Source organism: Aspergillus mulundensis, assembly GCF_003369625.1.
Source record: "Aspergillus mulundensis strain DSM 5745 chromosome Unknown scaffold_5, whole genome shotgun sequence".
In the NCBI taxonomy this organism is placed as follows: Eukaryota; Fungi; Ascomycota; class Eurotiomycetes; order Eurotiales; family Aspergillaceae; genus Aspergillus; species Aspergillus mulundensis.
Genome location: NW_020797893.1, coordinates 404,395 through 421,254, shown reverse-complemented (window position 1 = coordinate 421,254; position 16,860 = coordinate 404,395). Strand labels below are relative to the sequence as shown.

Here is a 16,860-nt window from a genome sequence, read left to right as displayed (position 1 = left end):
AAAAGCTTTACCCTTGGGAGGAGTATTATATATTTATTAGCTATTATATAAAAAGCTTGCTTACTATTAAAACTTTAAAAAATTATTTTAATTTTTATAAACTACTTTAAAGTATATTTTTTTATTTTTTAAAGTACTTTAAAACTAGTTTTAACTTTAATTAGCATATAAAAATACTTTTATTTATAATTAGGCTAAATATAAAGCTTATTTAATTATTACTGCTAGTCTTAATTAAGCCTGTTTTTAAATTTTACCTAATTATTATAAGTAAATTTAAAAAAATATTAATATTATTAAGCAAAGCTACTATAAGTCCTATTTTTTAGGTATTTAAAAGTTATTACTTAGTATAGTTATAAAATTAAAACTACTTTATTTATTATAAAAACTATTTTTAATTACTAATTTTAAGGCAGCTCCTGGCAGCTTAATTAGCATAATATAAATTAATATTATATAAAAGTTTTTTATAAAACTTAGTATAAATACTGCATAAATAACATGCATAAATAATATTTTAAGTATATATAAAAAAATTATATATATATTAAAACTACTTTAAAACTACTTTAAAATTACTTTTAACCTTTTTAGTATGCTAAAAATATAAGGCTTTTAATATAGTAAAATAAAAGAAGCTATAAAAGGCAAAAAATAATTTTAATAAAATCTTATTTAAGTTAAGTTTTTTTAAATTTATACATGCCAGGGGCTTTTAGTTTTAATTATATTATATAAAAAGGTAAAGTACTTTATTTTATATAAAAACTAGTTTTATATTAATAATACTTTAATATAACTTTAGTTATACCCTATAAATAACATGCTTTATATATTTTAATATACCCTAAAAACTACTTTACTTGCGGGGAAAACTACTTTAATATTAATAATTTTTTAGGGCTAATTTTACTACACCTACCTATTAATATATTATATAAATTAATAAAGCCTGCTTTACCCTAGGGCTAAATTTTTTTAATATTAATATTATTTTAGTGCTTTTACTACTATGCCTATTTAAAAACATGTATTAATATTATAAGTTTACTAAAAAACTAGTTTTTAAGTACTTACTAATTATTTTAAATCTTTTAATATTTTTTAAGACTCTCCCACTACCACCCATGTAAAGGGCTAAAAATTAAAAGTTAAAAATAAAATTAAAATTAATTTTAAAAAGCTAGCTTAGTTAAAGTAATATTTTTATAATAAAATAACTAGGGGGCCTGCTACATTTACTAAAGTTATTAAATATATTAAAAAAAAGGTTAATAATTCTAGTAATTAAAACTAGTTTTAAATTAGTTTAAATATTTTTAAAAGTACTTTAGTTACTTATTTAAAAATAAAATTTTATTATTTACTTGGTTTTAATAGCATGTTAATATAATTTTATACTATAATAATTAAGTTTTAATATACTAGCTGGTTAAAGTATAAATATTATAAAAATATATATATTTATTAATTAAAACCTTTAGCATAACATGCATATAAGAAATAAATTATTTTAGGCTGCTAATAAACTACTTTTATTAGGTAAAATATATAAAATAAGTAAAAAATAAGTAAGCTTAAAATATATTTTTTAGCCTAGTAAGTATAATATAGTAATAAAAATTTAAAAATAAGTCCTTAATTAAAAATAAGTAAATAAATTTTTTAAAAATTTTTAGTCACTTAGTAATACTAAAAGTACTTTTAAAATAATTAAGCCTAATAATCTAAGGGTATCTTACATAGTAAGCTATATGCTTAATTTAAATTTTACTTTTATTAATTTTTTTTATAACCCTAAACTAAACTAGTTTAGCCCTAATTAAAAGTACTTTAAATTTAAAAAAATAATAGTTATTTTTTTACTTTTTTTTAAAAATAACTAGTTTTTAACAAGCCTACACCTAAAAATAAAACTAGTTTAAAAGCTATTAAAGCTAGTTTAGACTTAATTATAAAAAAATAAAGTTTATTATAATTTAGGGTATTTAATTATAGCTTATTATATATAAAAAAAAATTAAAAATTAAAAAACTACTTTTAAAGTAGTTAATATTATATGCACCTTATTAAAAAAAAGGTAAAAAATATAAAATATGCCTGTAGGCGCCTTGCTAAATTAAAAAAAAAAATAAAAAAGGGCATAAAAAAAACTACTTAAAAAGTAATTTTTGTAGTAGTAATATTAATAATCTTTTTTTTTTTTTTACTTTTTTTTCTTGTTTTTATTATCCTGGCCAGTAGTATTAAGCTTTTTAAAAAGCTTAAAATAATTATAATTTTTAATTTACTTCCACAAGCAGTATTTTAAAACTAATTAAAAAGTATTTTTTAAAGTTAATAAAGTAAAAAAACTTACTAGTTAGCACCTTTTTTAACTTGCAGGTATTATAAGAAATTTTATAACTTTTTTTTTTATTATTTTTTTTATAGTAGTGGGGTTATACTAAAACTAGTTAAAAAGTATTTTTAATAAAAAAACATAGCTTACTTATATTTTTATTTTATTTAAATAAAAGCTAAAATAAGATAACTAGCTTTATAGCCTAGCACGCCTTTTAATTATTAATAATAAATTAATAAAAATTTATAAAACTAATTAAAAAGTACTTTTTATAAGTAATAACTAAACTTATTCTTAGCCTTTTTAATTTTACCAACCTTTAGGCAGCCCTTAATATCCTTTTTATTTTTAAAAACCTAGGTAAAAAAATAAATAATAAAATGCTTACTAGTATAATAACTACAAAGGCTATTAATAATATTAAATTTTATTTAAACTAGTTAAAAAGTACTTTTTATAAGCACTTAAAAAAACTTATTTTATTAAAATAGCCTTTAACCTAGTAGCAAAGCTCCCCTAAAAAAGGTAGGCTATTTTATTATTTTATAAATAATTAATTTTAAAGTACTTCCCAGGGATGCATGTAAGGTTAAAAAAAGTTAAAAAATAAAAATTAAAAAGTAATTTAAAAGTATTTTTAGCTTTTACTTTTTAATAATAATAGCCTTACTTACCTTTAGCTCTAGCTTAAAAAAAACTACTTTATTATTTAAAATTTATATATATTTTTTAAAAATAGCCTAGGCTTAAATTAGCTATAAAAATAAATTATAAAGTAGTTTTTAAGTAGTTCTTATTATTAATTTAATAGTTAGCATAATAAGCGGAAGTATTATTAGTAAAAAAGGTAAAAAGGGGTAAAAAAAAGTTAAAAAAAAATTTAATATAAAGTTTTAATAGGATTATTAATATTTATACTACTTAAAAAGTAGTATAAGGCTTTGTTATATTAATAGCTATTATATTTAGATTATAACCAAAGTTATAAGTAAAGTTTAAAGATAAGCTTAGGTAAGCTACAAAGCTAGGTCACGTGACCAAACTAGCTGGGGTGACCGGCAGACAAGTCGGGCCGAGCTGTTCTCTGCGCCCGTTCTTCCAGAATCTATGGGGCGGCCAATCTCTTCGACCACGTCGCACGGTTCCGTGGGAATGTATGGGGAAGCGCTGGGAGCAAATCATCGATGAGTATGACATCTGTTTGTTGTGGGCGGGGCTCAGATCATTTCCTTGCAAATCATTGTCCGTCCTGGTCATGGTGCAAATTGCCAGCGCATGCCGTGCCTATCTTCGGAAACGCCTGCCGCATGATTCAGGTTTCAGACTTTGGACAGCCTCCAAAGGCGAGGTTCCTGTCCGACGTTGCGACTGTTGTGAGCGACATGGTCAAGTATTTCAGTGTTCAATACGAGGTTTGGAAAGCAATCCCCATAGAGGTGCGGCAAGAACGCCGCCCTCCCGATCCAAAGGGAGGCCTTGCATGATGCATCCCTTTGTTGTTTGTACACCCACGCTCTACCGACCCACTTTCCCCCCAGTCACAGCGTGGCTGTATTTTACCATGGTCTCCTGCATTAGCCATTAATGCGCAGCCCAGCAGAAATTAACGATTCCTACCTGAGGTGCCTGAGGAGTGAGGACCTGCGACTCTCAGGGAGGAGATGATAGGCGCACAGTCGGCCCTTGAGCGGCTAAGCCGGGATAAGATTCCCGCATCTGACCAACTTGCAACCGCAATGGGCTAGCTCGGTAATGACGTTCGTTAGCTCCACATAGTGCTAGCCGCTCGGCGCTGGTCCATGTCTTATTGGTGGTCCTGGCCCCTTAGACTAAAAATTGTATGTATGTGGGGACACCTAGCGCTAAATTATGCTCCGCTTATTGGCCACCTTGGAAAGTTTCGCCACCATGTTTCCGCTCTCGAGGAATCTGGTGACCCTAGCCGTGAGACTAGCGTGTGACAGGATTGACCAGCCGCAAGCGATCGTCAAAGGCTGGCAGCGGTAACATACGGTCGGTAATTTACCGAGTAATCGCTTTGGAGTCGTCCACTCAGACTCAGCCCCAGCAGAAAGCCCCTCTCCAGTCTCCATGGCTTCGACTCCCAGACCTTTTCTTCAGTCTGGTTGCCGCCGCCGCCTTCGATTCCTTCTCCATCCCACACAGCTAAATTCAAACTCAACCTTCCACCGTTCACTTCCCTTTCCCTCCTCAGCTATATTACTATTCTTCCTTCTTTCACCCCCTGCGTTAGTATATTCTCCTTCTACAGAATATTCCCCGTCCAACTACCTCCTTGCCATATATTCCCTTCCATTTTGTTCAAAAGTCCTATCCTGCATTGCTCACCGTCAACGACTCTGGTCCTTGCTTGTATCCACTATTCATCTGTACATTGACCATCTCAACGACCGTAACGTGCTTATTCCTTGCTCGTCGCCTTAATACGCCGCCGCCAAGATGTCGACCTTCTTCTACGGACAGCACCAACAGCACCACCAAGCCCCTCACCATGGCGCCACCGCTCACCTGCAAACGTCAAATAACCACCATGGTGGCCGCTCCCGACGAGGCCCTAAGATGGCAGCTCAGAACGCTCAACGTCAGTTCCGTGGTGTCAAGAGTATGAGGGAGCTGGCCGAGGCTCCCTCGGTCACTGCTTTCCGTGCCCGCTTTGAAGCTGGACGGTCTTTTGACCTGGACGACGACCTGGAGTTCTGTCCAGGTCTCCTGACGGAGGACGACGTATGTTTTGCCCGGTTCGAATCTTCGGAATCGAATCCTCTCGTAATGATCTGTTATTGACTCGGAATTCCAGCTGCACTCAATCCACTCTGCTTCTTCGGACCGTTCATCTCTCTCTAGCGGCTCGCCCGACACATCGCCGATCCAGCATCAAATTCAGCCCGTTCAGCAGGTTACGCCGTCGATTTCCTTGTCTCCCGCTTCTTCCACTACGTACCTCCACTCGGGGGTCACCGGTAATTATAATCAAGCGAGCTTCCAGCAACCCTCGGCTGCTCGCGCCCGCAAAGTCATTCCAATCATCAACCCCAACACCGGGATGACCATGACCAGCCCGCCCACTTCGATCTCTCCGGCACAGATGCAGAACGCTCAGCGTCGGTGGTAAGGACCATGGCCATGACCTGCCAAGCCGTCATACTGCTGGCAAGAGCCACACGTCCACCCACGACTTTTTCTCGATTTCGCCCAGCTTCTGCATCATCGGTCTCCCTAACCGCGGGTCATAATATTGACTTCTTTTGCTTCTCTAATCGTTTGACACGACTCGACCCTTTCTCACGATCAACCTAAACTCGCCTTTTCTTGATTCACGAATCTGCGGAGCATAAAAGGATACATTGTTTATGTTTGTATATACACCCTCCGATCACGATTTCCTAGATTGATGCTTCTTCGACTACCTGCGAGCGACGGCGCCCTTGCGATTCGATTCTTGCATTCTCCAGCGATACCTTGTTTTTCTACGCTCGGTTAGGGAAAAACCAAAATACCGATCTATTGGCCTCGGGGTTCAGGGCCGGCGATGATGTATAGAAAGCGGCGACTTTGCCATTTGGGGGGCACGGAGTTGTTTTTCTTGGAGTATTCTGGCGGCTTTGCGAAATCCGCTTAGCTATTTGACCATGTTTCTTTGGGGGTTTTGGCCTGGGTACACATTTTGGGTGGGACGGATTTTCATGCGTTATAAGGATCTAGAAAGGCGGGAACGATATACGTCTTGCATTGGTTGGGATTTGTTAAACTTGTTTCGGAAGTCTTGCGACGTTTGATATCTTGCATATGTCTTGTCTGACCTCTCTACTTTGTTTCTGCTTCTGTTCGTGTATATGGTTGGGATTGGTAACATGCCCTCCCTATTGATAGGATAACTGGCTGTGAATCCATGGATTGGATCAGTTCACTATTGGTCTCCAGGTGAAACCTGGTAAGCTGCGTCTTATTATTCCGACATTGCTGTTCCATTTGCTCGCTTGTCTTGTCTCAATGACATCTCATTTGTTGGCTTCAGATCTGTACTGGACATAACATGGCGTAGTGGTTAATTCGCTGACCCTGGAGTTACTGGCTGCAGCTTAGCTACGGTTTGTGGTCGAATAAAACTGTGTACAATTTCCCTGGACCGACCGGCATCCAGATATATAACCTAGTGTACCCCTGCTGACCGTTCAAACATCAGATTATCGCTCAAATTCTATGAACATATGGCCACTATACTATATATTTGGCTTGAAGGAAACACTTAACCAAATCCCATATACTACCACGCCCTACCGAAGGTGTAGCTGTATAGCCCCTTTTGCCCCTCGAAGCGTATACTCACCCCGCAAAGCCAACTCGACCCAAACAACTTTAAAAACATGGGCTCCAACCTCCTATCCTTAAATTATCATCCGCCAATCCATTGCTCCGAGCACTAATAAGCTTATTACCTCGGCTACCAATGTCCAGCCGTAGCAGCCCGTTTGTGAAGCCGTGGTAACCAGGCAATGAGTATTGATGACGTCACCGTCAATCAGTCCAAATCCACAGTGTTTGGTTGGCCGCCGCAGCAAGGTGACGTCCAGCGGTTGAGCTGCAAGCTGCCAGGCTGCTGGAAACTGTTTAAATACTTCTTCCACATCCTTACATAGCTGCTGAAAAAGTACAAGTTGGCTACTACCGCTTATACCAACCACCAACACCTCTCCACACTCTTATCTACAAACGTGAGCTACTACGCAATCTACTCTCCCAATGCGAGCTCTTGCTAACGAGGAGAACAGAGAAAATGTCCTTCCTCCCCTCCATCCGCGCATCCACCCGTCTCTCGGGCGCCCGCGCTTCATCCATCCTCCCCCGCGCCACAACCTCCGCATTCCACACCTCCGTACCTCGCCGGGGCCTCAAGGAGGACGATGACCGAGGTAGGTCGACTTCAGTTTCCTTCCGAACAAGCACCTACCTTTTCACCACTCGACAAACTCCTGATTTCCGCACCCAAACTGTGTGTTACTGACTCCGTTGACACCTAAGGTTCAGGCCGCGACGAACTAAAGGACCATTACGAGGAGGAGAAGCAGAGCCAGCTTAAGAGGCAGAAGGAGGGCAAGGGCAAGTGGAACCAGAACCTTGCCAGCAGCAGTGAGGCTTCGGTATGTATTTACATCTGAACTGTCCAGTCCGCTTCTGAATGGGCCTGAAAGCTAACTGTCGCAATAGGTCAAGGCTGATCGGGGCGAGGTGGACAGCCATGAGAGCTTCGTCGACCTGCAAGATAAGACCAAGAACGAGCCTAATAAGAAGGCGTAAGATGGCTGGGCCTGGTGCTTAGCTGTCTGACCTTTTCTTTGTTTCAGTTCATTTCCTTTTGTACCATGCATGATATAGGTTAAAGAGGGTTTCTCCAGTTTTGACATGGCAATGAACTTAATTCAGGGTACATTTAAGTGTACTGTAGTAGAGCTGTACCGAGTAGAACTGTTCGTGTAGTGTATGTATAAAATGGAATTGTCGCAACCTTACCAACGCCGTCCCGTCGTTCAAGGAGTGTCCGATACCAAATGGTTCTAACCCAGAGCAGATATGAAACTGAGAATCAACGCCACTGCGCCGCTAAATAGGTATAACTAAAGCACGACAAATAAACACGTAGGAATGCTGCAGCCCTCATTTCAAAAGGACGATCAGGATGACTAGGATGATGATTAACCCAATGATGGTCATCATACTCCAATTCTCCCCAGCACTCCTGCGGATTTTGTCAATGCGTCGCCGGGCGTTGTCGAGTCTGCTCTGATGTCGGTCAACAGTACCGTCCATCTCATCCAACAACGCCACATGGCCATCGAGCTCGTCCCCAATTTGGATGCTCAGCTGATGCTGCCGCCCGATCGACTCGCCCAGCCGGTCTAACTGCTCGTCTTGCTCCCGCATCACCCGGTCATGATGGTCGTAAACCTGTTGGTTCGACATGTCAGTCGTATCCACGCCTTCGGGTGAGGGCGAGTCTCGGTATGGCTGGAACAGGTTGCGACGGTTGAGATCCTCTTCGGCGGCGGCAGAATCGTCCATGAAACGAACAGATTTAGACGGCGGATGCTGCGGAACAGGCTGTTTCAGGTCCGGCGATGAGCCTTTGATGCTGGTGAATTGCGGCGATGCTGAATCTGACCGGTCATCGGCGAATGATGAACCGGCGGGACCGCGGAATTGCGACGATAAGTCGCTGTACTGCGAGCGTAGATGGACGAGTTGGTCTTTCAAGTCGGAAGCCGCCTCATCATTCGATTCTTCTAACCGTGTAACGTCGGCCTCGACGCTCTCGATGCCTTCTCGTAGGGACTCGAGCGAGCGGGAGATTTCGCCATCTTGGCTGTTGGGTTCTAGACTCAGCGAAATGGCTCGTTGGCGTTCGAGAAGAGAGAGTTTGATGTGATCGGCGAGGAGGAATAGTTGGGAAGGGTTCGGCATTGTCGGATGTCAGATTATGATGATCGCTGATGCAGGGGAGGGAGGTTGTTGAGGGAGAGGTTTGAGTGCTGGTCAGACAATGAATGGGCAACTGCGGAGGAGTTTCAGCGCTAAGTTGCGAACGGACGATGGACCGAGGGTCGAGAATGCAGTCGGTGCTTAAAGCGATCGAAACCGAGAACAGTCCAGAAAAGTATCTTTATTTATAACGGGACTGTCCTGGTCGGAAACCAGATGAGTTGCTGCGCTCGATCCAGGCAGTTGATGTCCAAAATCCATCCGACCACCACTCTTGCCTCCCCGCAATGCCGCTTCGACTCCCGCTCCTGTCCCCGAACTTCCTCTGTTCAACCACCCGCCATCTCTCCGCCGGCTCACGCTCTAAATCAACCTATTGAACGCTGATTTCCGAGTCGCGACATCCCTCCCTTCATTTCAGCCACCGTGTGACACTCATGGGCTGTCACTCGGAGCTATTGTTTCATCCTCTCGCCAACAGGACATTCCAGCGGACGATCCCTTGAAACACGAGCTTCTCTCCTTTTCACAGGAGAGTCATTGTCAGAATCCTATAAATCTACCTGGAAGCGCCACTTATCAGCATGAAGCTTGACCAGTTCCTCGCTATGGAGGCAGGCAGCGACCATGACGGAGTGATTGACTTGCGTGGACTCGAGTACATCTCTGACTACGATGATCATCTCATGTGTCCAATCTGCCACTGCCCTTTTATCCGACCAGTGCGCCTAGGATGTGATCATGTATTCTGCCAGACGTGCTTGAACTTTGCCATTAGAACGTTCGCCGACGGTCCAGACAATTTCACCTGTCCCACATGCCGCGCTCCTACGAGAGATGTCTATCTCAATGTTCCTCGGTTATTGACCAACATGTGCGACGATCTTCCGGTGCGGTGTCCGTTTTCGAGTGAAGGATGCAAAGAGGTTGTTCCAAGGGGCCATATCCAGTCCCATGCGGACAAGTACTGCGAGTATAAGCTGATGGACTGTCCGAGCCCTTCTTGTGAGGAGAAAACCCGCAAGAAGGACCTCAGCACGGAGGGAAAGTGTATGCATGAACTACACAAGTGTCTACGTTGCGACACAGACATTATGGAGCAGGATTACGAGGTAGGGATCGGATCAAGTTCCATTTACGCAGTGCTAACTCCCTCACAGGAGCACGTCAAATATCTATGCCCTAGCCTCAAAACAACTTGTCCAGACTGCCAAGTAACCGTCTTTCGAAAGGCCCTCCGGGAACACATCGATGCCTGTCCCGAAGCAATTCACCCCTGCGCCGCATCCAAATACGGCTGTCCCATCAAAATGAAGCGCGCAGAGCTAGGAGCCCACGAGCAGAGCTGCCCCCTCATCACAATGGGGCCGTACTTTGAAGCCCAAAACGCCCGCCTTGACTCGATGGAACACACAGTCCGCCATCTTCAACAACGAAACGAGATCCTCGACGACGGCCTCGCCTCTATCCGCTCAACCCTATTTGAATCCTCCCGCGCCTTCTCTGCCCCCAATAACAACAATGACGCACTTGCTTCCACGTCCACTGCCACCAACTCCTCAAATAGACGCAGATCATCCATAACCGACCCCGACTCATCCACCAATCCCTTCACAAACGCGACCACCTACCTCCTCTCCCTCCATGAATCCCTCCGCGAAGAAGTCGCACAACTCTCGCATGCCATCACAGACCTTGATGCCCGCGCAAGCATGGCAATCATGAACGAATGTCTCCGGCTCAAGGAAGACATGGCGCACACCAATGCTGCCGTGAACAGCGTCCGCATGCAGGTTCAGTGGCTCATGAACCCGCGGCTGCATCAAGGTCAACGGGCGCAGAATGGTAATGACTCAAGGAGTGCGACAAGCGCGGGGGCTGGTGCAGGGGTGGGCTCTAGTAATAGTGGTCCCGTTCCTATACCGGGATTGTTGAGGCCCAGGAGACTGAGTGATACGGGAAGGGAGGGGACGAAATTGTGATTCTCTATATCGTAAGCAAGGCTTAGCGACGGAACGGATTGGAAGCGTGGAGTTCTGGATTCAGTATGATACCATGTTCTATAGAGCCCATAGCGTCTCCTGGGATCAGTTTTGACCCCAAGGACGATGCTGTAATACACAAAGGCACATACACAACTAATGATACCTAATTCTATGGATACCGTAAATCTCATCACGCATCGGTAATAGCCCAACTAGCTGCTAACCAATATCAAACAGTAAAACATGAAGCGCCGGAACTAGAACTCTGCCCTTCTATCTGATCCGTACACCATCTACTCGCTTTCATAATTGACATTATGCATTAGAAGGTCGACAGCTTAGTACCCATAACCGCCTCCATAACGCTGGTGGGGATGTCCGTATCCATGGCCGTGATGAGGAGGCTGACCGTGACCGCCATCGTAAGACGGAGCGCCGTAAATTCCAGGTTCATGGTGCGTGGGAGGCGGGGTGTGAGAGAATTGCCGATGTGAAGGCTCATAGTAGTGCTGTGGCGGCGGAGCGCCGTAACCTCCAGGCTGATACGCGGGAGGCGTGTGAGAGAATTGCTGATGTGAAGGCTCATAGTTGTGCTGTGGCGGCGGAGCGCCGTAACCTCCAGGCTGATACGCGGGAGGCGTGTGAGAGAATTGCTGATGTGAAGGTTCATAGTTGTGCTGTGGCGGCGGAGTGTTATCCTTCTCCTCTCGTGACGAGCCTCCCAAGCCAAAGCTGGAGAGTTTACTGCTGAGCTTGTTGATGTTTGAGATCCCGGGGATGGGAAGGCTGTTTAGTTGGTCGGACAGCTTCTCCCATGGGAGTCCTGAGCTGGATCCAGAGCTTTGCTGAGGTTGAGGCTGGGAGTGAGAAGCGTAGCCATGGCTAGATGTTTGACCTGCAGCACCTCCTAAGGGGAAGCCGCCTTGTGAGTGAGACTGACAGCTGTGGCCGACCTGACCACCATTATTCTTTCCCGTCTTGACGCCCTCGGAGCTGAGAACATCGTTGAGCTTGGCACCTCGGTCAGGCATGGCATGGACCCAGGATTGGACGGCCTCGAACATGGTGCGATGAGCTTCATTGCGCATGTTCCGGAGCGCAGGGTGGTGGAAGACCTCTAGGGCATCGTGCAGAACTTGCTGTTCTGGGATGTTGATGTTCTCCCAGGCGTGGAGTACGCGGGGGGCCACGTACTTGAGAATGGCAGAGGCGACGTTTCCAGCAGGCTCGTTGAGAATGTTGGAGAAGTGGTCCTTTGAGAGCATGGAGTGCGTGGGGTCGCTGCACTGCGGGTTGGTCCAGGGTTCGAACTGATGTTTCCCGGAGGATTCGATTACACCAGCGGAGCCGGTTTGCAGAGACTGGGAGGCAGCGTTGATGATGGGGCGGATGAAGGGGGCAAGCAGAGACATGATGAAAATAGTCAGCGTCTCGGTGATCTTCTCGACAAGCGCCTCCAGGCCGGGAATCTTCTCAATGATCGACGAGATCTTTCGCACGACCTTGTCACGGAATTCGAGAATAGGGTAAATCTTGGCGATCGTTTCCGCGGGGTTAAAGTCTGGCATTCCAGGTAGTCCAGTGGGCTTGTTGGTGCTTGATGGCGTGTTTGCCCTGGCCTGCTCCGAGTCGTTATTGAACGCACGAGTAAACTCACCAGCCGCGTAACCAAGGTCCGCACCACTGCGGCTGTTTGAAGACTGCTGAGCTTCGGATCGACGCTTGAGTGCCTCCGCTTCTGCGACTAGGTCACCGCATCCGGGAACCTTTCCTAAGAGTCCGGTAAGGTTGTTGAGAGAGTTTGCCGATGAGCTCGACTGGGCGTCGCCGAGAGCAGTATCCATCTCGTTGATCTCCGACTGGGTAAAGTGGTCGGTAGCCTCTCCGAGGACCGAATGGAAAAAGTCAACCATACCAAAGGTTCCCGTTACAAGCGGATAAACGTGGTGACCGCGGACATTTATCTGGGTCTCGGCACCAGTGTGTGGAAAGACGCTGTGAAAGCCCATTTCCCGGAGCGCAAGCTCACAGTAGTTTGTGTGCGCGGCGAAATCCTCCAGCGTATGCAAGCCCTGACCTAGACATCGGAGTGCTTCACATAGATCCTCCTCATTACCCTTGCGATGACCGCCGCTGGTATATAGTCTCCCGTAATGAATGCTGCGAGCCAAGCTGAACTTGATATACGCCGCGCTTGTAGCCCAGTCCCCTTTCTCGTTTGCGATATAGTTCTTCATACCGGTCTCAGGGTCGATATCGAGTTCGATCTGGCGAATAGGGCCGCGCAGGCGTTGGTCATACTGGCGAGCATCCTCGTTATCGGCGTAGTCCTTGGGGTTGCTGTACAAGTTAATTTGTAGCAATACCGCAGGCGAGAATGGCACTCACTCGATATGCTCCTCCGGGCGATATACCCCAAGCCTCTCAGCCGTCACCTCAAACTCGGCCGTCGCGTAGCCGAACGATAGAAACGAAAGAATCCACACAAGGATGCGAATAGTATCGGCGGGGAGACTCTTGAGGGTGCCGACGTCCATAGCTTGAGAGCTAAGCGAAGCATTAGCTTAAATTCTAACGAAATAGAACAACATACTAATCCCTCAGCCAGTTTCCAAAGTAAACCCGCTTGACCATGTTGGAAGTCCACTTGTGGCCCTTGATGAACGCAATTGTCTTGAGCATGTCTTCGATGTCTCCATGGCGCCAGTTCTTGCCTTCGACCTTTGAGATGGATGCGATGTCTGTCTTGTTAGTATATAGCACGCGAGTGTGGCTGATCTAGCAGAGGCAAGGAGTGGACGATCTTACTGCCGGCGCCGAAAGCGTGAACTTGGCAGGGGAGCAGGAGCAGAACAAGCCCCAGCGCGAGCAGGGTACTCAGACCCAGACTCATTCGGGGAGCCATGTTGGATTCAGTGTGTGGTTCTGGAGATGCGAAGTTGAATATGGAGGCGGAGGAGTTTTTGTTTGGGTTGAGGGAAGAAAGCTGAACTCACACGAGCGGAGGATGACCTCAGAATCAGATGTCCTGCCCCACTGCGCACTATAGCCCTATAATAGGAAGGCTTAATATGCCGGGACCATTAATATTTCGGAAAATAAAAAAGAAGCTGCTGCCAATAGATCCAGGCATGATACTTCCTAGAAGGCGTTTGATTTGATTTGCTTGCTACTCAAGCAGCACAATAGGCCTTACCTAGTTACTGTGTGAGCCCCACTCTATCTCGCGCGGGGTAAGGTACACACTGTAGCTGCTATACAACCTAGCTACGACAGTAGTATTGCTAGCTGGCCTAGGTATAACTCAAGTTATATATTGTCCCACCTCCAGTCTTTTCTGCACAACCTCCACAAGCATCTTACCCAGCCTGCAAAATGCCATCCACCTACCTTCAGTCTCTCCAAAAAGAGGGGTTCGTCGTCATCCCCTCTTTAATCCCACCCTCCTCCAAAGAGTTCGCAACTCTCAAACAAGCCGCCACAACGGCCACAACCAACACCCGCACGGGCACCTGGCCTTACTTCCGCACCGTCCCCAAGCAGTTTCCCCCATGGCCAACAAACGTCCCCCCACCAGCCTCCGAGGGTGGAATATGGGGCGTCCAGCATCTCCTGCACCCCGACATGCCAGGTCGGGAAGAATTCGCCAAATTCTACTTCGATGAGCGGATCTTGAGCGTTGTCGAGGAACTGCTTGGCTTGGATTTGGCTGAGAACGACGAGAAGCTCGTAATGGAACTCTTCAATCTACTGGTCGCACCAGAAACGCACGACTTTGCGCTCCGCTGGCACCGCGACGATATCCCCGAGACCGCGTCGCCAGACGAGGAGGAGAAGCTCCTCGCTTCAAAAAGCCCCGGCGGTCGGCAGTCGCATGCGCAATACAATCTCGCGCTCTGCGACGATGCGTCTCTAATTGTGGTTCCTGGCTCGCATCGCCGGGTGCGCACCGAGACGGAGCGCAATGCGGATCCGTACGAGAATGAACTTCCGGGCCAGCTGGTTGTGGAGTTGAAAGCGGGGGATGCGGTGTTTTATGATAGTAATATTTTGCACCGCGGGGTGTATAAGGCGAAGGAGGAGGGTGGGGAGGAGTCGAGGTTGACGTTGCATGGGAGTGTGGGGATTAAGGAGACCGATGGAGGCGAAGGGGATGGAAGTAAGAAGGTGAGGGCCACGGCGGTGCTGCAGCATGGGGTTGGGGCTTGGGTGCACAGAGGGGATGCGGCTTTCGGGGTTGGGGGGAGGGCCGAGAAGATGAGGGCGAATTTGGTGGCCATGGGAACAGGGGAGGGCGTTGGATATTCTTTGCAAGGATGATTGCATTTGCATGTATGTAGCTATCTAGCCGATGTATATACCAACTGCAGTAGCCCGCTTTTTGTATAGACATAGTCATGAAAATTCATTATTCATCGTATCATCATAGAGGTCGTTGTGCATACACAAAGTAGTATAGCACGTATATATGGCATGAGGAGTTAAGTGCCTCCCGGCGACATTTGTTGACATAGTCTTGGGCACGTTCGTAGGTCCATCCAAGCACTCTTGTAAGGAGAGCTAATGAATACGGCTCGATGGCTTCGATTACTGCGACCTTGCTGACGCGACCAATTTCTTTGAGGCGCGGACTCTTAGGCCACGAGCCTACTGGACACTGCAGCATGTGAGCAATGTGAGCAATATCATTTCATAAAGAGGCAGACCTTGTAGATATCTTCGGTAACGTTGGTAAACCCAGTCCCCTCTATCCACCCGGAAAGCGAAGAAGCAATGCTCATGCGCTTCCCGAATTTCCTGCTAGCCTCGTCTAGCTTTCTACCCAGGTCTAGCAGCATCGGGGCCATTTCCTCGGTGCCATCATCCGAGTGTATCTCGGCTTCGAACTCCTGGCATTCAATCCAACCACCGGGTTTGAGATGGTTATAAGCCTGCCGGAACAACCGTTCCCAGTCGGCTATACCACCACCCATAGAGCGGGCGTGAATGTAATCAAAGCTCTCATCCTTGGGAAATGCCCAATCGCTCTCCGCGTCGTCGATAATAAACGTGCAGTTGGGCGGCGAGAAGCTCGGCTGGATTGGGCTCAGATCGGTGCCGACAATCTCGGCCTCGGGGAACTCCTCCGCCATCTCTAGCGCCCAGGCGCCTGTCCCGGTGCCAATGTCCAGGATGCGCCTTGGAGCAGATTGTTGGGCGAGAGGGGTGCGGTACAGATCGCCCCCAGTTAAAAGTTTGAAGAGGTGATGGGTGATGTTTAAGCGATCCTGCTCCTCTTCGTCATTGGGGATCGGGTACTGGCCGTAGCGGTATGCATGGTACCGACGGCCATTTTCATAGTAGTAGTCTCGAACGGTAGACGCGAAAGAGAGGCTCGAGTCAGCTACGGAATCGACATCGTAGAGAGAATCTTCATCACTTGTCTGGAGGGGTGTTAATTCATTACGAGCGGGGTAGACCCTGGTATTCGAACAGAATATAAACGTCTACTTACATCGACCTGAATCTGTTCATGGAAATTGGGTGGCGGCATGCTCCGAGTTTGGCGGCAAGGGAATCCAGCAGGAAGAAGGGCGTAGAAAGGGCCCAAGCTGTCGGGATGCGGGTGCGAGCAGAAGAAGGGGAGGGGAAGTTGGAGAAAGGAGGCGGCGGGCAGACTTGACACCCATATAATAATTAATGGAGAAATGGATCAAGATCATTGCAGCTAGACTAGGATTAGGTACAGAAAAAGAAAGAAAAGAAGCACAGGGTTGGCGTCCCGATCCCCAGCACCGGGACCATTTGACCGCTGCGGTGGGATTTGCTGCAGTAGCGTCAACTCTCGCCTATCTCCTGACTGAGAAGGTTCAAGGCTCGAATGTGCATTATGTGATAAACTCTGGACTGGTAGCACATATGATACATCTTCCCGCAGTAGTACCCGACTATTTTTGTTGACAGTTGACAGTGCCTTGGAACCCCGCAGCCACTTTGTCGGGTGCAGATGCAGAATCGCCCAGACTCCAGCCAAAGCCAGACCCTGCCGTTCCA

The 16,860-nt window shown here is 45.7% G+C and overlaps 7 protein-coding genes across 7 annotated transcripts; 4 read left to right on the top strand and 3 right to left on the bottom strand.

Moving 5' to 3' along the window:
* Positions 1 to 4,807: 4,807 nt before the first annotated feature.
* On the top strand, positions 4,808 to 5,480 carry DSM5745_05498 (DUF4452 domain-containing protein; the record flags this gene model as incomplete). Its single annotated transcript, XM_026747514.1, has 2 exons — positions 4,808 to 5,092; positions 5,166 to 5,480. The coding sequence occupies 2 exons, from the start codon at positions 4,808 to 4,810 to the stop codon at positions 5,478 to 5,480; spliced, it is 600 nt and encodes a 199-aa protein (XP_026603346.1).
* Positions 5,481 to 7,142: 1,662 nt separating this feature from the next.
* DSM5745_05497 (uncharacterized protein) lies at positions 7,143 to 7,663 on the top strand (the record flags this gene model as incomplete). The annotated part of the gene is made up of 3 exons (XM_026747513.1): positions 7,143 to 7,278; positions 7,394 to 7,506; positions 7,574 to 7,663. 3 exons carry the CDS (start codon positions 7,143 to 7,145, stop codon positions 7,661 to 7,663), a joined length of 339 nt encoding a protein of 112 aa, XP_026603345.1.
* Positions 7,664 to 8,020: 357 nt separating this feature from the next.
* DSM5745_05496 (syntaxin family protein) lies at positions 8,021 to 8,824 on the bottom strand (the record flags this gene model as incomplete). Its single annotated transcript, XM_026747512.1, has 1 exon — positions 8,021 to 8,824. One exon carries the CDS (start codon positions 8,822 to 8,824, stop codon positions 8,021 to 8,023), a length of 804 nt encoding a protein of 267 aa, XP_026603344.1.
* A 602-nt stretch (positions 8,825 to 9,426) lies between these two features.
* Positions 9,427 to 10,824, top strand: DSM5745_05495 (putative TRAF-like signal transducer; the record flags this gene model as incomplete). The annotated part of the gene is made up of 2 exons (XM_026747511.1): positions 9,427 to 9,954; positions 10,003 to 10,824. 2 exons carry the CDS (start codon positions 9,427 to 9,429, stop codon positions 10,822 to 10,824), a joined length of 1,350 nt encoding a protein of 449 aa, XP_026603343.1.
* Positions 10,825 to 11,165: 341 nt separating this feature from the next.
* Positions 11,166 to 13,732, bottom strand: DSM5745_05494 (uncharacterized protein; the record flags this gene model as incomplete). Its single annotated transcript, XM_026747510.1, has 4 exons — positions 11,166 to 13,167; positions 13,216 to 13,374; positions 13,421 to 13,568; positions 13,636 to 13,732. 4 exons carry the CDS (start codon positions 13,730 to 13,732, stop codon positions 11,166 to 11,168), a joined length of 2,406 nt encoding a protein of 801 aa, XP_026603342.1.
* A 470-nt stretch (positions 13,733 to 14,202) lies between these two features.
* DSM5745_05493 (phytanoyl-CoA dioxygenase family protein) lies at positions 14,203 to 15,147 on the top strand (the record flags this gene model as incomplete). The annotated part of the gene is made up of 1 exon (XM_026747509.1): positions 14,203 to 15,147. The coding sequence occupies one exon, from the start codon at positions 14,203 to 14,205 to the stop codon at positions 15,145 to 15,147; it is 945 nt and encodes a 314-aa protein (XP_026603341.1).
* Positions 15,148 to 15,250: 103 nt separating this feature from the next.
* On the bottom strand, positions 15,251 to 16,360 carry DSM5745_05492 (class I SAM-dependent methyltransferase; the record flags this gene model as incomplete). The annotated part of the gene is made up of 3 exons (XM_026747508.1): positions 15,251 to 15,484; positions 15,534 to 16,250; positions 16,322 to 16,360. The coding sequence occupies 3 exons, from the start codon at positions 16,358 to 16,360 to the stop codon at positions 15,251 to 15,253; spliced, it is 990 nt and encodes a 329-aa protein (XP_026603340.1).
* Between the last annotated feature and the right edge of the window lie 500 nt (positions 16,361 to 16,860).